This window comes from Andrena cerasifolii, chromosome 3, assembly GCF_050908995.1.
Source record: "Andrena cerasifolii isolate SP2316 chromosome 3, iyAndCera1_principal, whole genome shotgun sequence".
Taxonomy (NCBI): domain Eukaryota; kingdom Metazoa; phylum Arthropoda; class Insecta; order Hymenoptera; family Andrenidae; genus Andrena; species Andrena cerasifolii.
Genome location: NC_135120.1, coordinates 16,203,877 through 16,228,948, shown reverse-complemented (window position 1 = coordinate 16,228,948; position 25,072 = coordinate 16,203,877). Strand labels below are relative to the sequence as shown.

At 43.6% G+C, this 25,072-nt stretch overlaps 2 protein-coding genes across 17 annotated transcripts in view; one reads left to right on the top strand and one right to left on the bottom strand.

Annotated features, from left to right (window-relative positions):
* Positions 1-30: 30 nt before the first annotated feature.
* Positions 31-9,569, top strand: LOC143366658 (E3 ubiquitin ligase Rnf121). 7 transcript variants are annotated; one of them, XM_076807892.1, is made up of 10 exons: positions 31-156; positions 460-494; positions 870-1,011; positions 1,087-1,241; positions 1,902-2,130; positions 2,217-2,452; positions 2,803-2,919; positions 5,872-5,966; positions 6,066-8,691; positions 8,834-9,569. In XM_076807892.1, the coding sequence occupies exons 1-8, from the start codon at positions 130-132 to the stop codon at positions 5,939-5,941; spliced, it is 1,011 nt and encodes a 336-aa protein (XP_076664007.1). In that variant the 5' UTR covers positions 31-129; the 3' UTR covers positions 5,942-5,966; positions 6,066-8,691; positions 8,834-9,569. The 7 variants fall into 7 exon arrangements, with proteins under 7 accessions (XP_076664007.1, XP_076664005.1, XP_076664006.1 ...); XM_076807890.1 differs by having other exon boundaries at positions 6,062-8,691; XM_076807891.1 differs by having other exon boundaries at positions 5,872-5,970; positions 6,072-8,691.
* Positions 9,570-11,654: 2,085 nt separating this feature from the next.
* The window catches only part of Ten-m (teneurin transmembrane protein Ten-m), an 834,379-nt gene continuing 820,961 nt past the window's right edge, over positions 11,655-25,072 (bottom strand). For 9 of the 10 annotated variants that reach the window (XM_076807851.1, XM_076807850.1, XM_076807852.1 and 6 more), the window contains 6 exons: positions 23,874-23,900; positions 21,402-21,618; positions 20,139-20,974; positions 17,101-19,406; positions 15,565-16,297; positions 11,655-15,082 (listed from right to left, as the gene is read on the bottom strand). In XM_076807851.1, coding sequence (XP_076663966.1) covers positions 13,594-15,082; positions 15,565-16,297; positions 17,101-19,406; positions 20,139-20,974; positions 21,402-21,618; positions 23,874-23,900 — 5,608 coding nt within the window. In that variant the 3' untranslated portion in view covers positions 11,655-13,593. The remainder of the gene's footprint in view (positions 15,083-15,564; positions 16,298-17,100; positions 19,407-20,138; positions 20,975-21,401; positions 21,619-23,873; positions 23,901-25,072) is intronic. The other variant, XM_076807853.1, reaches the window with a different exon arrangement.

Below are 25,072 nucleotides of genomic sequence, written 5' to 3'. Positions count from 1 at the left end.
CTATAAAATATCATTATTTGTCTATGGCTCAGGCTCTAGTGTCCAGGCCCTGGTTTGGAGAACGTTCTTTGTATTATGTCGCTTTAGTAAAATCTGTTTTATAAGTGATATCGCGATATATTATAAAATATGCATTCGCACGAACTCTTGAATAAGGTACAATATTATTCCACCTAAGATTACTCTAACGATATGCAGAATAACAATACACACGTGAGACGTGCTTACGCAAATATAACCTCCAAGGACAACAATTCATTTAAAAAAGGAGAAGGACTTGCATGCTTCGATAAATATTGCTCCTTTTTCACGATACTTGGCAATTATTTGCCATGAGATTAATCACACATAGTGATATTTACCATTTCATATTTTCGAATAAGATATTTCTCATCTGTACTCTGTACATTCAGATTCTTTAATTTGTTAGTCTAAATTAAATCTCCTCTTTTCTTTTAGAGTGAGGATGAGATGACTGACGAGGAAAAATGGAGGTAAATGTGGATGTATTTTATGTAATACATTGAGCCCTGTTTGAAAATTAATAATTATATTTTACACAAGCTGTTCCAGGATTTTCAGGCCACATTGTAACAATATTTTCTATGAACATACGCGTAGTAATAAGTAACAATTACAGCTTAAACATAGTCTCTAAATGCTTTATCATAAAGTTAGAACAAATTGCATTTTACACTTATTTTACTATATAGTTTACTTATAAAAATATACCAACAGTTTAGCCAAAATATCTTGGGACACTGTATAATTATTAAGTCTTTCTACCTTATTATTAATTACGAGGATCACATTTTCGATGTAATAACTAACAATTTTATATTATTTTAACATTGTCTTGGGAATTTCAGGGTGCAGCATATAAAGATGCACGAGCAGCATCAGGGCCACGAGTCGATGCATGCAGAAATGCTGCTGATTTTATTAGTCACATTACTAGTGGCGCAAGTTACGTTAGTTGAATGGAAAAAGATACATTACAAATCATATCAGGTAAATTGAGCTGAATATTTTCTATTGCGAAGCCTACTGTTCAATACCTATAAAAAATATACCGTACCATTTTAGCTTGTTACTCTAATTGCTATGTGGATTACTCCGTTTGGGTTAAGTTTAAAAAATCAGTGGTGGAGGTTTATATTCCTTTGGTTAGTAGTGTCTTGTATAACAGGACTGGTAGTAAGAAAGGCTGTCCAGAAACCAATTACAGGTACAACACCAAGGTATACTCATCCTTACTAATACTTGTAGAATAACTAGCAGTGAATTTAATAAATTTATATTTCATTTATTAACACTTTACCTGGCAACGGATTTACCGAAATACCGTTCCAACATAGACCAGCTCGTTTCCACGTTCGGATTGAAAAATTCAAATTTCTATATTTTCTATTAAATCCCCGTGAAAGTGTTGCCAGTGGACGGGCGAGGTTTTTCGATGAAAATGAATTCAAGGGCATCCTTACGCGGACTGTTTTCAATTATACGTAATTTGGGACACTTCGGAATTCTACAGACCAATTGTATATGACGTATAATTAAAAGTAGCCCGCGTTCAGATTTATTTTCACCAGGAAAATAAATCCTCGCCAATCCATCGGCAGGTATTCTCACGGAGATCGAATGAAAATGTAGAAACTTTAATTTCCATTAGTGAGTGACTCCTGCTGCACGCAGGTCGTATCGCTTTCGAGTGTCCGGCGACGGTCGTCGACTGCGCGCGAGCGAAGAGTCGCCGAGATCAAAAGCGATCTCCCCAAGCACGCGGTAAAGACATGCGAATGTTAGAGAAGCGGTTCGAAGTCTATGGGCGTGAAATCACGTCGACGCCAGGCAAAGGGTTATTAGATGTTTAATAATTTAATAGGTTTCTTTTCTTGCAGATTGGTGTACAAATGGTTTCTTTTTATTTACAAAGTCAGTTATGTGTTGGGTATAATAAGTTATATTATAATGCTAGCCACGTTCTTCGGGTTGAATATCGTATTTGAAGTTAAACCTCAAGTATGGATGAATTGCGGTATACTTTTCTTATTTTATGGTCTTTATTTTGGAGTGTTAGGAAGAGACGTTGCAGAGATATGTGCGGATAAAATGGCTTCACATATCGGAGTACGTATAAAGATAGATACAATAATCGGATACTACATTTTTAGCGTAAAGGGTACGAATGGTGCAATATATTGGATAATTTACAGTATTATGTACCAGGTCAAATGCCTACAAGGACTCTAGAACCGGGTGTGTGCGCAGTATGTGGAAACAGACTTTTAGTGTCAGAACACGAACCCGGTGTTATAGAGAATACATACAAGCTTTCTTGTGAACATGTCTTTCACGAGTTTTGTATCAGAGGATGGTGCATTGTGGGAAAGAAAGAGACATGCCCGTATTGTAAAGAAAAAGTTGATCTCAAGAAAATGTTTTGCAATCCGTATCCTTTTTTTAAACTATCACCATATTAATACTTCAACGATACTAATTTGTCCCGTTAAGGGGGCGACGCTCGGGGACCAAGTCGTCCCATTAACGAAACGGTATGCTATTCGGCTCGCCTTTCGTCTGTGCCCTCTTGTTTTGGTGATACGACGCCGTCGCTATCTCGCATTAAATTTACGGCTTGTCGCTGTCGCGTGTCCTCTGAAAGAAGTCCCCTTAACGGAACGGAGTTATCGGAGGCTCCGGTTATAGGGACGGACTCGTCCCTATAATGGGACAGTACTGTATAATTAAAATTATTTAATTCTATCGATACATTTGTATGCTCCTTAATGAAGCATAAAGATGGGAACGCCCTCATGTCTTCTACGGTCAGTTGCTAGACTGGATCAGATGGTTAGTTGCTTGGCAACCATTAATTTTGTTTCTTGTTCAAGGTATCAATTGGGGCCTAGGCCTCGAGTAAGTAGCATTGTATTAAAATAATTGACTTGCACTTAGGACACTATTGCGTTTCTGTAAAAACTAACGACATATTCGTGTCAACAATTGTCTGTATTTTTCTACGTACAGTTGCTGCTATATTTGTTAGTTGTAACAATGAATTCCTTTAGAAATGCGCATTTCCAGGCCAACTTTGTGATTAAAATTTTAATCAAATTCGATACCATTGTTGCATTCGTGTTGCGACTTGTATAGATAACTTATTTTATACTATAATCAGAGTGTTCGCTATTAAGGGTAATGTAAAGATTTACAAAATACTATTTATTCTGTACTTCGATAGACTTCGTCTCACTTTATATACTATATCATAATGACTCTTCCAAGGAAACATTCTTTCTTTTTTAATATCTGTATGAAAATTTTCTCTCCACAATCAATTTTTTCACACGATTCTGCGACGTCGCATATAACGTGCTGTAATTCGAATATGTATCTTGGTGTGCATATGTACGAATGGACTGCGTTTATCCGAATGAATTAAACTTTGAAATACAACCACAAGCATAAGAAAGAGTTTTACATTCTTACATAGTAGAGGAGTATTGGAAAAATACTTCGACGTATATTTTGCTATTTAAAGACTTGTTACCGAAATTGAATGTATAAGCAATTATCGATTATTTGATCCTTACCTTAAAAAAGGAATATCAATTTGGATGATTGATATTAAAATATTTCCTTGTATTTTACATACAGATATTCTGAATTGACACGAGAATGATAGAGGTTTACTATACCATTTCTCTTACCATTCCACTTCCCTACGAAAGCTAAATAGTCATACTAAGTTTGCACCTCGATTAATAAAATTACTTTTTATCTTACAGTACATTTGTTAACAATAATACTTTTTAAAGGTATGCACTGACTGTATTCCTTCAATTGTCAATGAAATTAGCGAATTTAAGAGACACAATTTTTCATGTAAATTTTTAGCCCATATATCGTAGCTTTATTATACGAAAACTGAAGGATTCTGTTTAAAAAAGTTAAACAATATTGAGGTAAATCATTCTCGCGTATAAAAGAAGTAATACACAGTATTTCTAAAGAAAAGAAGAGTTATATTTAGCTATAGAATTCAATTGTTTGTGATATTCCTGTAAGTACTGTCTTGTACACGTTGCATTTATTTTTATTCATTAAGGTACATACTTTCGGGTGCGTTATAACTATTGTCATTTTTTTTTTAATTTTGTTGTTTTCTGCAAGTATTAAAATTTTACTGATACTCTTTTTATTATGCGAGGTACATAGAAAAATGAATCACAAGTAATATTGTAAGTGTCACCCATGCCGCGCTATGTATCGCGCATACACGTGTCAAAACCTACATTACATCGATCGCGAGAGGGTATTTTGCAATCAGCAAGTTTGTTTCTATAATTTCAGAATGTGAGACTAAAAAGATTTGGTTCTGTGAAAACTTGGTGCGTGTCGTTGCAATTTGATCTGCATTAAGATGAATTTAGAACAATGTATGTACAGATATTGTGCTGTTTGTAAGATACGAAATGTACACATTGTATGCGAGTATACGTACAAATCGAATTTGAAGGTTCGATCGTGTAACGATGGAATTTTCACGTCGTTCGAAAACGTTCAGAACTGAACGCATCTCCTTCCGTCATTTGTTCATTGAACGAGCAGACATTGTGCGACCATTGTAAATAGTTTTCAACGGAATTATACGAGCTGTAAGCTTTGGACGAAGAAAAATGTTGTTTCATAATAAATGATGTACAAAGGATGCCAAGTTCATTTAAAATTTATTTCTCATAGTAAAAAATTATAAAACAGTCGATCGTTAGGAACTACTAACAAGTAATAGGATTTTAGCATTTCTATTTCGCAATCTCCCTCCACCTCCACCTCTTAGTAGGTTCCATAATGTGTCCAAGCAGAGATGGGCAATTTTTTTTTGCAAATTACATAAAAATTTTGAATTGCGATTAGACGGTGAACGATTCTTTTCAATATCATTTAATACGGAATGTCATCACTCGAAAAGTACGGAAATACGAAACTTGTTTGACGAATAAAAATACATTTTTCGTTTCGGAAGCTTTGTATTTTCACTTTCCTGGTTTTATTCGAAATCTCGATGAATTTAATTTTATAGCTTGTGATGTTATTAATAGAAGAATCATGTTCTGTCGCTCTTAGTATGAAAATATGTGCACAGAATTTATATTTATAAAATCATAGTCTGTTAATTACTGCATGTAACATGTCTATCGTAATATATGATTGATAATAATTATTTACAAAAGTGTGCAATACTTTAGGCACATAGAGCAACTCTTGCAACACTTTTCATAAAGTCTATACACTCCAACGAAAGTGTATCAAGAGTTAGAGAATATTATATTGGATGCATATTATTAATTCAATTTTCAAAAAGTTATATGAATAAATAACAAGTGGATAAAGAATAACATGTTTTATTTAAACGATTCACTGCAAAATAATTACGTTTAAGTTTATTGAGATTCCAATAATCTCGAATATAATATTTATACACATATTTCCATATCAAAGAGGGAAGAAGAAAATTCTTTTATCAATAACATTACAGGACACAAACAAAATCGTAATTTCCAGTTTATACAAGTTATTCGCGGCTTCGAAATCAATTTCGAATAAACATAAAAACCTTACTTCAAGCTGAATTAGTTCAAGCATAAATTAATTTCAAACAAAATTCTTTATCCATTATTCGTCGAGTAAAGATAATCCAAGGTGTTAAAATGTTTCGAATGAGGAGCAAAGACAAATTATCAGTTACTTTTCAATTTGTATAACTTTCTTATTTGGCTAATGCCCAAATCTGTGTTTCACCAATCAGAGCGCAGAATAATTTCACAACGTTCGTTTATCGTTTCATTTTGTTTATAATTTTTCCAGACTACCGGAAGCTTCTACGTCGGACGCCGGCCGTGTCAACGCGACGAATTTGGCGATCGGTGCTCGTTAATATAAAATTCTCCGCCGAGTCGAGCGTACGTATCGTATGTCCTTTTTTCTTTTTTAATATCAAAACGAGCAGAAGAAAGAACCTGCACTCGCTCATGGTGTGACTTAATTATTTGCAAAGGTAGCGCGAGCGCTGGGACAGGTGCGTTGGTCTAAGGGTGGACGATGTCGTTGGATACTCGCAGGAGAGGTCCAACTGTGACAAACCAGACAGAAAGTGAATGACAACAACTCTGCCAGTGATGTTACTAAAAGTCTTTAATTAGCTCTCATCGTTAACGTATAGAAAAAAACAACTGTTATCACATCACGCATTCGTAGGTACTTCTCCAGACCTTCTCGGACTGATAGCGAGAGCACCAGGACAGACATGTATATATACATATATAAATATCTATTTATACACTTTACGAGTAGAGCCTCTCGCTATTGTCGCGGGGGAACTGTCGCGACAGGTGTGAGCAAGGACAAGGCGAGGGAACATTTAACGGGGTTCCGTTTGGCGGGCCCCGATCGATGAACGTAGCAGATGACAGAGGTGAACAGATTGGCTGTGTTGGTTAGAATTCAGACGCCACGATATCGACGGGATCAATTGGGATGGGTCAAGGGGCAGACAATCACAAACACGGGGAAATTTTATAGATATATTTATTGAGTACTTAGCGTGTAAGAGTATAGAATATATGTTACCTTATTGTTAAATATCATTACATGGTATCATATTTATATATAATGATGTAGTCTTTTAAAATAAACCTCGCGCGGACAGATTGCGCGCGTACGTCTGTTTGTGTGTGCGTATGTGCGCGCGTGTTTGTGTTTGTTGTGTGTGTGTGCGCGTGTGTGTGGCATGTTTCGTAGTGTTCAAGAGTATTTACATAATGATCCGCAATTAATATGTACAACCTCCACGAAAGGACAAGAACGAAAGATATAGAAGATCGGACAAAATGCGATGTGCGCCCGTGAAACGCGGCTCGATAAGAGGCGGGCCCCTTGGGACCTTCCTCCTATGGACCCATTCGTGTTATGCGATCGTCGACAACGGATTGTTCTTCGTTTTCAACCTCGGCTCTATGTAGATACCGGGTGCCTCGAAACTAAAGGCGCGAGCTTAAGTGGAGAATGGCACTCGTAAAAGGTACGAAAGTGTGTCGACCCTTTGGACTCGAGGGGCGACTCTTGGCCGCCAGATTTATTTAGGGTAGCAACTCGAATGGAATCTGAGGAGCGACAATGACTATTGTTACAGTTACCATTTGTCGCTGCACTGTATATGCGGGCAGTGTTAATAAAGAGATTTAAATAATGGTAATTATTCAAGTTCGTCGAGTTGCTAGTTCTTCGTAGCAAAAGTGCTTCGAGTGCAAAGGGTTAACAAGGTGTGCAAGATAACCGTTTTTGGAATATTCAGTTTTTTTTTTTTTATAGAAAAACTGTTTTGATTTGTTCGATTGTATTCGAGGAATCAAAGAGAGCTGTTTTAAGACATTCAGTTCGTGGAAGGTGCCTTTTTTCTGAACAACGTTAGTCTTTGATAATGGGACCCAGTTGTCAGACAAACAGTGAACTGGTTGAAAATAGATTTCTGGAGCAGTTTTATTGGATATCTTGCTATGAATCCTGATAAATTCTTAAAATGTCAAGGATTGAAACTATTCAAGCGAGAATGTTTCGTAGTTGAGTGAAGTTTATAAGATGACTTGCGGAATGCAATGACAACGAACAACAAGTTCTGTCAAATATGTATTGCTCCACACTATTTTTTACCGATCGGCCACGCGAAGAGTTAAAAGAAAACCGTGTAAAGTAAATGGTGTGTCATCTGATACATAGATTGCATTGTTGTAAATTATCAGTTATTAGTTACAGATGGCGTATTGTCTCAAATTTAAGAATGAGTTAACAAGTGACTATTCAAAGCGACAAATTTTATCGTCAGAAAAGTGTGTCGCAATAAATTAGACTTCGTTATAAGTTTCCTAAAGTTGTAAATAAATTTCGTGTATTAAAATTGTTATCTCTGCCTTATTTACTTCTTACATGATATTTGAGAAGACCGTACATGCCTTGCGTGGGCATTTATTTTTCAATTAATGTATCCATAATTATACATACGGCAAAAAATAGTGTCGAGCAGTATAGTTGCACCTGACAGAGTAAATGTTTTAAGGATTGCCACGTTCAAACAGCTGTTAACCTTTATAAATAAATGGAATTCCATTAAATTAATATACTTAAGGCCAACTATTTTTCACGTATCACTATGCTCCATATACCCGAATTCTTATAAGTGAAAATCGACCGAAACAAATGTGTTTTACAGTACCACAGGTACCGTAGGAAAAGCCAGCAAAATTCGCTGCTACATAATAAGAACTATGGATTCACGATTGTCCCAAAAAAGCAGCTACTCCCCAACAATACACATATTCAATACGAGATCAATTTGTCTCACAAAGAATTGCCTTATAACCAACGAAAAACTGAATATCTCAAAAGAAACCCGATTAACTCGCAGATCTGTATTTACGAAAACTGTTATCTCTTTCTTCGCGAATTCTACTAATTTAACTCAAGCCAATAGTCCCGAAACACCCGGTACACGAAAGTATAAAAGGGACCAGGCGTCTCTCTTCGCGTGAACCTATAACCGCGCAGGTAGCCGAAAAATCGTCCCACGTGGGATCGTCGCGCCTCCGGTTCGCCTGAAACGCGTCGACTTTCACGCGTCAGCGATATAGGGCGGTATTCTCAGTCGCTACTTATTCTTAAGCACATGCTTAAGCATACGGCATCCTCTACCATACCTAGTAGCTAGCAAAGGATGCCGCATGCTCAAGACGATCCTAAGAAATAAGCAACGACTGAGAATACCGCCCATAAAAAGCGCCGTCACTGCGATTACCTTGCGCGCGGCCGTGGGCATGCTCTCGCGTCGAAAGCGCCCGCGATAATCGCCGATGTCTCAACACAACGAAAGAAAGAAAGATCAGGATCTTCGGTCGACGACGCGTAGTAATTATGTACAGAAAGGAGCGACGCGCAATCGTGGCTTGGAAAAATGTTTGGGAATACAGCGAGGACCACATCGTTACGAACAGAACTAATCCCTCGCCATAAAAGCGACGCGGGGTTGCTCGAATTCCGTCGTTACTAACAAAGGGGAAAAAAGCAACGCGCGCGACTTTCTCTCCCCCTGCCCCAATTATCGGTTAACACAATTCGTTATATATTAATTTACCGTGATAGCTCTCTTTCTCTCTCTTTCGCTCCCTATCATGCACACGTGCTCGCGTTGCCCCATTCGCGCATCTAACCAATTTCTCCGCGCTCACCAGACACATTAGATCATTTAAGACATACACGATAGTTACGAAGTATTGCTTTCTTTTAGTCGCGTGCCATTTCGCGATTCGCCCTCCAACCGAGCCACAGCGACGAGGACGCGCGCCGAGGGTGACAGAGGAGAAGCCTCCCGCCTCGACTACGGGACCGAGGCTCCGCAAGAATTCTGCCGCATCCGGAACATGGCGGCGGGGAAGGCTGGAAACTGCCTGAACAAGCTTTCCCATCCCTCGCTCTCTGGACGTATTTTTATGATTGCTGGTGCCCTACGGAGGCTATATATACTCGTACCTTCTCTCTTTCGTTCGTCTTCAAAGGGGGGAGGCAGAATTCTCGCGGCGCTGTATATCGCTCGAAGGTGGACAATGCGCTAAGCGTAGAGCTAACTCGAGGTCCTCGAGGAGCAGGAGCGTTTGCCACTTTAAACGTCCTGCTGTTTCTCCTGCTACTCTTCCCCCCTTTCGCTTACCTCGCGTGTCGTTTCGTCGGGCACGCCCAGAAAAACTGTTTCGCGGTACCGTCGGAAACGACACGTCACCTATGTTGCATCCTGAGCATCTAAATAAAACATGCCATTTACGCGGCGGGTAGCGGGTAACGACGGGTTAATGGACACCTGAATCGGATCAAGCACTGTTGCGACTACGATAGAACCTCCATTATACGAATGCTTTGTCCGTCTGAACTCTTCGAGTTATTGGAACAGAGCATACGAGATGAAACACCACTTCTTTGTTCAAGTGGCCTCCCTGTGCAACTGTTGAAAGGGACTTTAACAGTGACCAAAGTATTGGAAAATTTGCAGGGAACTTAAATCAGGGATGATTTAAGAAACTTTCTGAAAGTATTCAGAAAATTAGATATACAACAAGAATGTCGTAATTTCACGCAATTAAATGTACAGTATATTCTCGTTATAGGCTCGACGCTCGGGGCTGGCAGCGAGCTTACAACGCATAGCGTCGATTATTCGCTGCGTACGTGTTACTCTCGATCGATGGATTCCACGAAATGGTGGGGAGATAGCGACCGAGCGTACAGCGCATAGTCGAAATGAGCTTATAACGAGAATTTACTGTACGAAGTAATTTTGCCGAAAAGATGTAGAACTCGTAGATCTTCGAGAGAATTGTGTTCCCGCGTTACTTTTTTGATTCTTGCTATTTAGGTATACGTATAAGTATCGTAGATACAGAGATTCGAGGTGAAATCTACCTTATCCAGTGGCGCCTGCGTCGGTTCGGACAATGGAGGCTCTACTGTGCTCTCTCGTGTTCCCGAGAGAAAAAGAGAGGTCGTAGAGGTGGCAACACATCGAGGGAAAACCATGCAACCGAGGATAACAGCGGATTTCAGTGAACACCCTTCTGAGACGAGGCCGAGGCTGTCAATGGCTGAACGCTTAGAAAATTTCTCCGAAGTAGGAACGAATGCAGATCCTTGTATGCAAGAGTCTTGTGAATTGATTATTGAAAACGGTGAATCACAGATTGATATGCCTCGTGTTACCACGGCCTCCATCTCAACGAACGAAGAGATCCTATCATAACTCAGGCAAATAGGAATGGACAAAACTACCTTTTGACGAACCAGACAATCACGGTTCTTCTTTTTCTACCACCACTTTCCCCCCGTTACTTCGTAGAAAATGCATTCTTCTTGCACACGTGGACGCGAAAACACTACTTGCGTGGGTCAGCGGCATTTACTTTTTTGGCTATACACAACGGATATGTACAGCGGCTCTCTCTCTTTATCCATTTAAAGGTGTCGCTAGCACACGCGCTTAACCGTTTACTAAATCCCTCGTTTAACTCGTCAACTAGTACGTTACTTTGTAATTATGATTATGTATGGTTTTTTTTTCTTTCTGCGTTTAAATCCACCGTACAACTACCTGGAACACAACGTGGTCGGAGCGACGCGGCTCGCACGTTGGCTCGCTATTTCTCTATTTACCTTATTATACCGTACGTATTATATCGCGTTTTTCCCACTTCTTCGTCATCCCTCTCTCTCTCTTTTTTTTATTCAGCTTATTTACTTTCTATGTCGGTTTACTTCGCTTTGATCCAAACCACAGAGCTCGAGCTACATTTTTTTTTCTTCTTTTGCTTCGCCATTTACCCGATATCGATAAACATCAACGAGTTCAGTTACATGGAGAGGAGAGGTTTTTAAGGGCTGGGGGGTTGTTGATTTAGGGGGTGGGGGAGGGGTATGTTTCGAGGGGACGCAGGGTGATTTTCCACGGGACGATCCCACAGACACACGGTTACATAGGACATCTTTGACGACACAATTCAAAAAATAATTTTTCATTTTTAGTAGAAAGATAGGCGGGGTATTTCCGTACAATAGTATTATCGTATTAATATTATTTCTTTTATTAGTTACTTCTATTATTAGTATTAGTATTATCATATCGTTATTACTATTATTATTATTACTTTTTATATTATATCATTATTATCGTTATTATTATTCTTATTACTCTTACTATTATTATATTATTCCCTCGTGGACATTATTAATCGACGCGTCTTGCCGCGGTTCTCGCCCGTCTGTTGCTCGTCTCGTTGCGTCACGTCGTCGTTCCTAGCAGATCACGCGAAGTACAGACACGAGGCATATACAATACACATCATCGTTACAAACGTCTCGCCGATTATATGCAGGTGGTATATACGACACGCAAACTGTCTCATACCTATCAAACTATTTACACGGTTTTATCTACGTGGTTGCAGAGCGGATCTCGCTCGAATCTCTCGTTCCCTGCTCGGACGATCGGCCGCGGATTCGATTCCAGGCGAACATAACCTTTCCCGACAAAAAAAAAAAAAGACAGGCGAACAACGAGTACCTACCATTCTTCGCGAACCTTAACGTTCGCGCGCGAAACCTGAGTCCAAGTTATATTCAATCGATTCGATTCCTCTTTCGATCGCGCACAAGAAACTTCTACACATATACCCTCCCACACGTGCCGGGCATAGGTGTCTCGCGTGTCGTTTAACAGATTCGTGTCGAAACCTGTCGTTCCGTACGTATATATATATATATAAATCGCGTGCTCAGCACACGAGGCATGCGCCGCGCGTGTATGTATACATATATAAAAGCATTTATCGACAGTTTCCACCTTAAGTTTACCGGCTCCTCGCGTCTCGCATACCAATATATTATCTACAGTTCACGATTAGTCGAGTAGCTATATTTACAAACGCTCGCCACGCACTCCAGTACAATACCATTGCGTCATGTTAAAAATATCTGTTGTATATTTGTTCTTTTCTTTTCTTCTCTTCTCGTCGACGTATCTCTTTGCTTCTTCCTTATCTGCCCCACCCTTGCCCGAACGTCTTTAAACGCGACAGCCAGCGTGCGACGTCGATAGAAGAAGAGTGTGTGTGTGTGTGTACGTCTTGCACGCGCAAACCGTCTCTGGGAACAGGACAGCGGCCAGGGTACGTCGGCCCCACCACGCCTGAACCGTCCCGTTCGTGCTTACGTGCGCGTTTCATAGACCCTGTTGCATGAAAACACCACAGTTCGATCGACACTCGGGACGAACACGAGAGTACTTCTCTCTGCCCTATCTCTTTCACGCACTCGCCTTTCGCCAGGACTTCAATCACGGACGGCACCTTGAAAGTTCAAGCACACGCACCTCTCTCGTGTCCTCTGCTTGCTCGTCGCCTGTCGCGAGCATCGTGTCCATTCTATTACGTACAAACTAATCACCACGTAACAATCTTCCGTCTTCTCCCCCCACCCCCATCATTTTGTTTATACCGGTTCGTTTCATAACGTGACTAGGCTCAACTGTGACGCGTTCGCGACCAGTGAACATCTCCCTAGATAGATCGGAGCTGTCCGAGGTGGTCGTCGAACGGGCACATCCGTCGATCGCGGCTGTCGGAACTAAAATGGATATACAGACGGTTGATTCGCAAAGCAGCAACGCTATTATGGCACACCGAGCGGGGTTTTGGTTACGCGAGAATTAACAAACTAGACAGCGATCGATGAACCACTTTTTCCTCCTTGTCCCCCGTTCCCGATCGCGAGTGCGGTGAGAAGAGAACAGAGGGAGCTACGATCGGGGAGAGGATGATGGATGACGGGACCGCGTGTGCGCCGCGGCCACCATCTATGCGGCTGAGTAGTAAATACGAACACGGTTAGTCTTGTCTCTCTTCATTGTTCTTTCTTGTGTGCTTTCTCCGCCGGCACGATTCACGTGGCCGTGTGAATCAAGTCCCAAATAGCGTCGCGACCCCGCGCCACGTCCTCGAATCACGAGTCGTGCCTGTGGACCCTGTTGCGCCTGTTCCCGCTCTTCCGCCGTTTCCTCTTCGTGTCCCTGGTGAACGCCACGTTGCCAGGGTCGTCGGCCAGCTGAGGATATCTGTGGACACTGTGTATATCGACACCCTCGTAACCACTAACGGTGCCCCGATTGATCAGTTCGTCCTTCTCCTCCTTCGACCAGTCCCCCCTGCCCTGGAAGCCAGCCATCACTAGCTGCTTCTCTATCTCCCAGGCTCTCTCCACCGCCCTCTTATGGGCGTGCTTCAGTATCCTGTGCCTCTCCTGCTCAGGATCGGCGCCGTATTTAATCACCACCGCGGCGTCGGGGTTGTGTAGCCTCAGCTCCTTCCACGTCCCAGCACCGTGCTCCGTGGTCTCGTGAGTGGACACGTTGAACATGCCACCCAGCCGGCGGAGCTCCTCCATGTCGTCGCGGATCTTCAGCGCGTTGTCCTTGACGAAATAGAACACGTCCTGGTCGTGGACGCTGAAGTGCAGCGGCAGGAAGTACGAGTTGTTGAACACAGAAGTCACCACGTCCTGGACCACGCTGTTCACACCGTCCACTACGCTGACCAGCGCTCGTCCGCCTACTCGCGACAGGAGGATACCTTCCCCAAAGACGGCGCGGCGATGAGCCACGCGCGGAAGGAGATTGCGCGTTTTTGGTTCCAGCTTCAATAGAGGCTTGGGGACAAAGCCCAGGTCGGAGAATTTCTCGTGCACGCGGTTCACGATGCACTGCAGGCCTGACATCACGCCGAAGTCCGGCGTCAGCTGCGGCGACGTGATGGTCGCGCTGGGCTGGTACACCATCTGCTTCATGTACTCGGAGCCGAGCATCGCGGACATGTCGTAACCGTAGAGGTTCAGCCAGCTGGCCAGGTCGGTCATGTACTCGACGTTCTGCTTGAAGTTGATCGGATCGTTGTTGCGGAAACGGTAGATGAAGATGTCGGTCGGGGTGGTCAGCTCGTTCGCCATTTGCTCCCAGGCGGGCGTCATCCACTGGCCGACCGTCGGGTCGTACAGCCTCTTGTTTAAGTAGACCAGCTTGGTGTTGGGATCCAGCAGGCCGCCGTGGAAGTCGATGGGCAGGTAGAAATCAGGGTTGGTGTCTTTGATGATCTTGCCGAACGGTGTGCGCCTCATCTCTTTGATCAGATTCCCGTTAGTGTCGAACAACGCCAACGGGGAGCCATTCTGGTCCGTCGCGACGTAGAATCTCTGCTCGGACGTCTCCACTGTCATCAAGAAATTACGGGAGTCGTAGAGGAACCGGAAGGTTTTGGAGGACTTCGGGAAGTGGATGTGCGTGATCAGATCTGGTGTTTTCGGATTGGCGTAGAAGAATTGCGTGATGTTCTCGTGGTCGTCGTTCCAGGCCACCAATCGCCCGCGGTCGTCGTAGAAGTACCAGATCTGGAACTTCTTGTGCTCCGATGCGTGGATTAGTTGACCACGTGAATTATACCTGTATGAGAAAGTTAATGTTATTATGATGCATTTTCCTTGTGGAATAAATATCTCCATGTGTATGGGAGACAGTGAACTCCTCGACAGAACTATGGCTTTACTGAATATCGTAAACCTTCATCAGTACAATAGGAATTCTTTCTTTAGTACTTGGAAGTTTATTTACTACTTGGAATTTTATACGAAAATCAATGCTACAAAACTGCCCCATTCTTACCATTATTCGACAGAACCCATTAATTTTGAATAAATCAAAAGGAATTGAAATGAAATGAAATAATTTGAAGTTCACTGAAACCACAACTACCTTAGACTTAGTGTACACCATTGAATTTTCATCGAGAAATGAACAGCAATAAACAAATATTCGCGAGCCCATACCATTATCGACATAGACTACAGCTGTCTATTAACAGAAGAATCAATAGTATACTACGTCGTACAATTTTGCTACAGATAGCAAGTAAAACTGCAACAAACCTGTACTTGTGTTCCCCTCGAATAACGACGAATCCCCGTCCGTCGTACGAGTTAAACTCAACGTCACCGTACTGAACGACACGATCCCCGCTGTCATACCCAAGCGCGATCTTCTCGTTGTGCTCCGTGACACCGATCACGTTGCCATTCTCATCGTACGCGTACTGCCAGTTGTTCTCGGTGTCTGCCACTTCCAGCACGTGACCGTCCGCGTTGTACGTGATTTTCTCTATCTTGGACTCCTTCCCTATCGACAGCTTCCTCATCTTGATACGATTCCGATTGTCGTACTCGAGTTCCATGCGGAACACGTCCATCGTTCGAATGTCCATCAGAACCGTCTTGACGCGGCCGTGCTCGTCGTAATCGGTGACGGTGTAGAATTGCTTGCTGCTGTCTTGCATCACCGATCGATTGAACAGGTTCCTGTAGATCCTGAGATCGCCCACACCCTCCAGTATCCCGAGATTCTGATTGTACTTCAATCGTAGCTGGGGAATCTGTTTGCCATTGATGTCCACTTCGATGCCAGATATTCGAGCGTTACCGTCGTACTGGTAGCGATAACGGGCGTTACCTAGGCCACTCTTGCTGCCGAATTTGATCTTCTCATCTTTGACGATGCCGGCGTGATATTTGTACTCGATTCGCATTTCGAAGTTCGGTTCGTTGATGTCGATACTGTGGACCAAGCTGGTCGTTTCTTGGTACGTGTAGTGGATCGAGGACAGTCCTGTGGGAAAGGAGTTTGTATTTTGTAATGTTAAATTAACCCTATGTTGATTTTTGTCGCGTATTACTTGTTGAATCGGTCGAGGCCTCTCGAGGACTTAGATTTCAACAGTTTTAAATTAGACGGATGTATAAGGACATATATGATCTAAGTGAAGAGAATAATAGTTCTAGTATATTATAAAGGCTTCATATTTCTTGTTTATGATACACAGGATGTCAGAAATTTTAAGGAATGATTCTACGTGGCAAAATAAGACGAAAATCAAGAATGGCGAAATTGCATTTAAGTTGAAATTGGGTTATTAATTGTTGAAAATACGCGTAAAAAGCGTCTGATAGGAGGGATTTATACTACTACCCTCGCTGTGCCTGGCCTGGGCGAATACAAAGTAAAAGTTTTATTAAAATCATCTATATGAAGAAATTGCTGAATAATACAATTCAGATTTGTGTATTGATAGTATAAAGAAGGTGCAATGAATAAACTTGAACGAAAGCAGTGTGACTAATACACTCTTTCACTTCTGTTTAATTAATAAAAAATAAATAAATAAATGTCCTTAAAATAAATATTCTTTAATGAAACACTAACTGCACTTAAAACAAGTAATACTGCTCTATGAATCATTTAAAATCTCCTTGTGTTTGCGAATAACAGTAAAAAACACGAAAAACAACTCAACTTTCGAGGGTTGATCAAGCAAAATACCGTATTGTTATCCCACGTACCCCCTTAAAGTTCATAATTCTTTGAATTTCAAACTTGAAAATCATTTCTTATAAATATTCAATATCACTCACCAGCAAGGGTAGTTTCCAATTTGCCAGTGTGATCATAGACATAGGCGACCTTGCCACTTTGGTGTGGATACACCTTGGCGAGAATCTGCCCATCATCGTTGTACAGAATTTCATACGGATGCCTGTTCATGGGCGAGTAATACTGGTACTTGTAGAATCCTAGGGAAGTCTGCAACGAGAACGCGTGGATGTGCCCCCTCGGCGTGGTCAGCGACTGCAGCGCTCCAGCTTCATCGTATTGCAACAAATAATCACTTCCTCTTGGCGTCGTGACTTTCAATGGGAGGCTGCTGAACATATCCTTGAACGCGTACACCATTGACGTGCCATCGCTGTACTTGATCTCGTACAATCGACCGGCTCTATCGAAGCCATAGGTTTCACTGATATCTCCCCAGGTCCAGCTGGTCAGCCTGCTGAAACGATCGTATTCGAGCTCCACGCCAGCAAAGATGCCATTCCTGGGTCCCCATTTGATTGGTCTGGCTGTTCTGTCGTAGGTGACATTCAGAAATTCCGCTTCGTCCATGGACACAGCCACGCTGTTGGTTTCCCTGTCATACTCCAGAGTCAGCAGGATCTCCCCATTGACGCGGAGCAACCGGCCGACTTGCGCCACGGACTTGGCGTTGCCTCGATTCTTGTTGCCCTGAAGCTTTCGAAGGAAGTATCGCCACTCGAATCTGTTCGCCAGGTCTCCAGCGATCTCGGTTTTCTGCTTAGCAGGGACGGGGTAGCTTTCGCCCAACAGTGGCTCGATCTCGGCTAAAACCGAATACGGTAGGGTATCCGTGCTGACTGTGTGGGCCCACGGCGTGACTTGGCCCACAGAACCATCGGCCAGAACCGTGGTTCTCTGCTCAGCCTCGCCAACTTTCGTCACCACCGACGATCCTTTGATCAGCATCGAGATGGGCTTTCTATTATTCTGCCCCACCTTCACCACCGCCCCCTTCAAGCTGAGGTCAAATGTCAGACTGATCACCTTGCCAGTGGGAGTGACCGCGCTGGTCAGTCTACCAAACTCGTCGTAATTGTACACATAGCTCCTGCCTGTGCTATCCAGCTTAGTCTTCAGCAGGCCAGTGGGGCCATGGTAATCGAACGTGACGTTGTAATTGTCGGGTGTGCTGAGCTCGTGGAGCATCTTCATCCTGGACATCCTGAGCCTGCACTTCTGCCCCTTGGTGTTCTCGATCGAGTTCACCTGGCTGCTGTAGTCCCTCAGCAGGAAAACTTTATTGCCAGCCGCGTCCGTGACCGTGCTGAGCTTGCCATTGCTGGTGTTCACGTTATACGTGAACTGGTACACCATCTCGCCAGTGAGAATGTTTTTAGTGGCCACGTGCTGGCCGAACCTGTTGAACACGTATATTTCTTGCGTGTCTGGGGAGTAGATCTCGTACTCCCTGGCGCCACTGGCGTCGGGAATGCTCGCCATCACGGAACGAATCCTGTAGTTCGCTTGGTCACCGATATGAACAACCCCGTCGGGGGACACAGCCACTGCGGAGATGGTGTTGAACTTGGAGGTGGACGCCAGATAGTGGTCAGCGTCGATGCAGTCGCAGCCGCGTTCCAGGCAATTGCACTTGGACTCGGCGCCAGCGTAAGGGGAGATCTTGCCATCAGTGCCGATTACTCTCACGCGATTGATCCTCTGGGAGTCGCTTTCCGCGATGTATAGGTTCCCAGACGGGCCGAACGCGATACTCTGCGGCATGACCAGAGTGGCGTGGGTCGCGAGCTCCGTGTCGAACGAGGACGACGGCGAAGCACAGTGAAGTGGACGACCGGCTACGACCTTGACGCGACCATCGGGAGCTAGCTGAAGCACCATGTGATCGTCGATCATGTGCAGCGAATTGTCGAGTGGGTTAATGGCCAACTCCGTGGGCCAGCGAAGGTGGACTTCCTCGACGTTCAGAGTGCCCTGGCAGGGGATGGGCTTCCAGTGGGACTTGTGCATGTGATTGCCGATGACGGTGGTGATGATGCCGTCCCTGTCGACCATCCTGATGTTCGTGCCGTCGGCAAAATAGAGGACGTTGTCAGCTGAGACAGCCACCCCTTTTGGATAGGCGAGTTTCGCGTCCCTCGCGAGTGCACCATCTCCGCAATGCGCCTCGTCGCCAGGAAGACACCGCTCCCCAGAGCCAACTACGGTTTCCCAGTTGTGGTCGGGGTCGGTGTAGTCGTTCGTGTCCCGCACCCGAATGATTTGATGCGATTCTGGGTCGGATATGTACAGGGAGCCATCCAGTGGGCTGAGGGCGATATGGTAGCGGTAGGAAACCCTTGTTGCACTGAAAGCAAGAACGAAGAATGTTGATTAAGTAAAATTCGGGGAGTGGAATGATCATATTTCTCTATACTCTATTCGTAATTGTTTTGTAATATCTGGTAATGGGATGGTTCATCTTGAAGTGATAATTGATAATTAAGTATTTTACACAGATCTTCCATTTACGGTTAGATCCGATTCGTATATCACTTATTTTACTGGTTGTTATTATCACATCTTTAGGAAAGTAAGAATTTTATATCATAACAAGATCAAAATGTAATAGGTATATAAGCTCATTGTGATAAATCCTGAGTTCTGTGCGAAGGAAATTATGTTATGGGTCCAAATGGACCCCCTATTCGCCATGCGGTAGTTTGTCAAGTTATCTGTCATTTAAGTGTTAAGAATCATATCGAAGTGAGGCATTGTCACTTTAAAGAGCTTCTCAAAATTAAATTGATAATAAAAATACGTGGCAGTTTGATACTATTTATTACTTCTCGTATGTATCGTGATCTTGGGATTTTGATCAGGCAATTAAATTTGCCCCTTTTCGTGCTGAAACTCCTCTAAATATCGAGTTACGATACCTACCACATTAACAAAAATCTGCAGATCCATTCCAGAGAACATTTACTCCATCAAAATCGTGAAAATTATGACTTCAAAAAACTATATCAAACTACCATCAAAACCAACAAAGAAACTAAAGATCACCACGCTCCCTATTATAATTCCATACGGAACTCACTTGAGTCGGACGACAGTTCGAACAGTGCCGTCAACGAGGATCTTCCTCACGAGATTGAAGTCACCAACGAAGATGGAACCATCCGGAGCTGTAGCAAGAGCAACTGGGGCGAGGAGTCGTTGCTTGGATGCCTGCCCGTCGCAATCGAAGCAGTCCAGTGGTCTCTGGTGTCCATCCCCCATCGTCGTAAGGATCACCCTCGGCTTCTGCTTCAGGTAGATGTTGGAGCCGTCCCCTTTCTGCAGTATCCCCTCGTGGAAGTTGTACCTGTGGTGAATATCCAGGTTCCAGCCGCCAACCTCGGAGATGGACATGTCGTGGCCGCTCAGCTTCGTCGTCTGCACGTCCCAGATGATGTCCTTGCAGTCGCTGTACTCGTACCCCACCTTCACCATGGCCGTGGTCACGCCGTACACTCTTTGCCGATAGACGTTCAGTCGATTCCACGCGTACGTGAATTTTATCACTGGGTCAGCTTCGAACGTTTTCTCGAACAGGATGCCCTCGATGGTGATCCTCAAGTGAATTAAATTTAGCGCCGGCGGTATGACTTCTGGAGTCAATTGCAGCTGTATCGTGGATAGGTAGCCGGCTGCCCTCGAGCTATGGTAGACGAGGTTCAGCCCTGTGCCAGGTATTTGCAGGCTTTCTTGGATCACCTGGGACTCGGCCAGAATGGCGCTCTTATCAGGGCACGCTCCCTGGAAGCCGTGCTTCCACGTCGCTAGGACCACTGGCTTCATCAGGTCGTAGTCATGGGCCGCGCATGCGTGTGGTACATGTGTGGGTTGCTTCTCCTCTGCGGTACTCATCACGATCTTGTCGATGATGACGACCTTTAACAGATAACATGTTGTTTAGATTCCCTACCCTTAAGCTTTAGGTATTTAATGAACGATGTCGGTAACCCCTTGCATATTAACAACAACTTAGCGACAGTGATAGCTAATTATCCGTAAATAATATATAGGGTCAGAAACTATTATAATACTAGTTCGTTAAGCAGTATACCGAGCGGAACAGATGTACTGAAGTATTTGAAAGCTCAAGCGGCTAATGTACTAACTTTTAAAGGCTATGCAAAGTGCATTGGAAATTCCTTGTAATCTTAATTCTCGATGCTTAATAGCACTACTCTCCTCACCATTTCTGATCCCATGATTTCACTGTACTTCCTCCACCCGTAATGCAACAGCAAATAGACTAATTTTGGTATGCAAGGGGCTGGAGAGGTGGTGAGATATATTGCAAACGTGATTCTACCTCGTTCCACGGTACAAAGACTATGTGACTCTGCGGTTTGAAGGGTGACCTGCCGAACTGCAGGGTGACTGCGCCACCACCGTTCACCAACAGATCGAACCAGCCGTCGTCTCTCGTCAGGGTAAAGCCCTCCAGGGGTGTGCTCGTGCTAACTCGCACTCCCATCAAACCGGTGCCCAGATGCGTGACAACGCGACCACGAACAACGGCCGATCGGCTGTCAGAGAATAATAACGTTAATGATCCGGTAATGGTCTCGTCGCTCGCTGCGAACGTAACGTGATTCGTTTTTCTTTACCACTGTGCTCGCTTCGCACCACTAACAACAAAGCAACTGCTATCATCTAATCTAATTCCAATCTACAACAGTGCCGTACAGAATGCCCTGAGATTGTTTAGCCGAGCTCCGTCGATCCGTTCTCGGAGCAAAAAGAAGAAATTGTTGCACAAACGTGGACACCTACTTACTTCAATTCTTTACATTTAGCCTGCGGGGCTAATCTGGGGCTGCTAAGGGTGGTCATTTGTAACTTTGATTAGTAATTTCTTTCTTTTTAATTGAATCAGAATTTTAAGTTCAGTTATTATAAAAACAGCACAAATTTTATGCTAAATTTCTGTCGCCTCTTGGTATTAGTTCTGGCGTGTATTAGTCCCTGTTCGGTTTCTTTGTAATTAGAAAATTTCCTACAGATCAAAGCCTAGTGGTCAATAATAAAAATGGTGATAATAGTAATTAATCTGATATTTGACCTGCTCTTACCCTACACGTTACTAAGAGCAAGTTACATTACCCTCCTCTTTACGTTTCGTACATTATAGCTTGCAAACATTAATAGCCCCACGTTTATGTTAATTTCTCTTCATTTCTACCCGTGGAACCGATCGCCACAGCTTGGCTAGAAAATCCTGAGACACCCCGCGCACTCTTCGTTTACATATTATCTCTTGCAGTGATTCCAAGTAAAAGTCTCGAAAAATGTGCCGTCACTTCGAGCACAAACAGAAGTCAGGCGATTGATCGAACAGAGAGTGATGATTCGAGAGGTGTTGTGCAGCGTGACGGGTCTCTAAGATCGTTCGATGTGACAGCACTTCTTCGTTCGACCAATCGGTATTCCGTGCGTGCACGAACTATGTCTCAAATTCTCATGGTAGAATTTATTCAATACGACGTAGTTCCAGTGCTAAACAGGTGCTCGGATCGACAACAATTAAACATCTTCCCTATTTTCATACGTCGACAATCTCAGTTTCCTTTAAAGGGGTAGTCTCGTGTCTTGAGCCGAGCAATATATGATCTCCAGGACTTTCACAAGATATTAACATGAAACTTTCTTCGTTACTTAATACAGTTACGAAGATATGACACGAAGTTTGTGTCTAACTTACTCCAATAGCCAAAGCCCCGGAATTATTATCAACGCACCCCTAATCAAAAACGAGAGACACAAACGAACTGCAATTTTCTTTTGCATTACAAAAATATGTAAATTTGCAAGCGATTAAAACGGGAATGTTTACTTTACATCTATCCAAAATTTCAAATCGATTGGCTAATTAGTTATTACAGCCAATCCCAGAAAAATGCTTCTCAAGTTTGCCCAGCATAAAATTTGGACAAAAATCCATATCGTCCCGAATCATTGCCCTTTCATTTTACACACGTACATACTTCCCAAGCTCTAATCACGAAGAAAACACAGAGATCGATTCTTCTCTGCCCCAGACATAAAAGTACCCCGTCAAGTAAACGTGTCGTGCCACGTCGCACCACCGCGAAGTGCGACGTGCTGCGGTCCAACGGCGCGCCCCCTTTGGCACTGGATCGTCGGTGGAGTGGACAGACTGCTAGTAATATTACAATACACATACACATATACACGAATAACACAAAGTCAGAAGCACAACTTAAAAGGCACGAAAGACAACGTAGGAATAATAAGGTAACCAAACCATGCAACGAGAAAGAGTCGAACAATGATGATGGGACTGGAGGCGATGGGGTCGGGTGGTTGCGTGTGCGTGACATGTATGTGTTCTTCTGTGAGCTTTTTTTTTTGGAGGATTTGTCGCACGCCGCGTCGCAGTGTTCGAGGGAGGTTCTTCGTTTTTGTCGACAACTTTTGCTGTGGCTCAGGTGCCGGCAAAATTCGTGAAGAGGCTCGTTCTCGAACGCGATTGAACGCGCGCGGGCAACACGTCTTATTTTTTTTTTTTGGCGGTCGGATGCAGGAGTTGGGTGTACGTGATGATACACATGATATATACCAAATATGCACGAAAATATCGTCAAACCAGCAGCAGCTATTCAACCGTTTACGCTCTACGAACGAACTGTACTTTCGCAACCGGTTGGTACTATTTTCTTTTCCTTTCTTTTTCTCTGTACTCTTTTGTTTTCACTCTCATTCTGTTTTTTTTTTACTTTATGCCCTTAGCCGAGCTTCGTCGACGTAGCGGCGTTCTTACCTTGTGTTGAAGTGATTCCAGAACATACTGACCGGGCAGCACGGATAAAACAGAGCCGAGTTAAAATGATGTGATTAAAGGCAAAAAACCATAGGGAAGAGATAGTGGAAGGGAGAGAAAGAGAGAGAGAGAGAGAGGGAGAGAGAGAGAGAGAGAGAAAGAGAGCGAGCTTGAGAGATAGAGAAGACAGAGTAACGATAAAGAGACTAGAGAGGAGGGCGGTGTTGTGAGATAGAAGTCTAGAAGGGTGAAATAAGAGAGGGAAAGAAGCAGGAGGAGGCTGCGGGGGGTGGTTTAGAAGAGACAGATAGCTCCAGGAAAATCGTAGAAATAAAACGGGGGGATAGATCAGTTTTCGAGCGACTTTCGTTGATCGTCGGGAATCGCCTGTACAGATCCAGCCAGGCCCGAGGGCCGAGACGAAAAGTGCCTGGAGGCCGCGATTACGCTCCCTCCCTAGTCGGTGCGCGATCGTCGCCGAAGAAAAAGCTCGAGGCTCGGACATACGAGGTCACAACCATTCACGCCAAGCTCCACACGGACGGACACGTGAGAGGCAAATGTAAATCGTAACGGGGAGGCCGACGACGATTTTACGTGTATCAATCAGATCGGCAATGTGACGGAATAATAGCTAGATAAAGTACGAAGAAGAATAGAGAAGAGAATGATAGAATGAGATAGAATGGAGACGGGGGGTTGAGTGCAGGGCACACGCTCGCGCACACGTACGTACAAACATATGTATAAAACTTTTGGGATGTGATTTCACACGGGTCACAACAACGCAGAGAATATATCATATCTATGTATACGTCTTCTTGTGTCTTTGTATATATCGTGTACGGACCAGATGAATATAAATATAGGTATACATATGTATATGCATGTGTCTTGGTACGCTTGGAGGTACATAAAGATTCCTGGGCCCCTATGGTTTCGCGCGCCTTTTCATTTTCTCGCTAGCCACCGTAGACTGACGCGATCCATCATCCGCGAGAATGAATATCCTCCCCCCCCCCCCCCCTTAATATTTCACCGGTCAGGGTGCCCACAAATGCTCTTTAATAACCTTTAGTCGTCCCGTCAAGACATGCATTCTGTTCAGACGACGTATACACCGTTTGTAAAAGAAACACTATGTATGGAGTACAGGGTGTCTCGTAATAGGTGGTACAACCGATAGGGTAGCGATCCTG

Bases quoted from the DNA above. Each gene is read 5' to 3' on its own strand.
- LOC143366658 (XM_076807892.1), top strand. From the start codon at position 130: ATGCATTCGCACGAACTCTTGAATAAG. The intron at 157-459 runs GTACAATATTAT...CTTTTCTTTTAG, and splicing joins CGCACGAACTCTTGAATAAG to AGTGAGGATGAGATGACTGA. The intron at 2,131-2,216 runs GTACGTATAAAG...GATAATTTACAG, and splicing joins AAATGGCTTCACATATCGGA to TATTATGTACCAGGTCAAAT.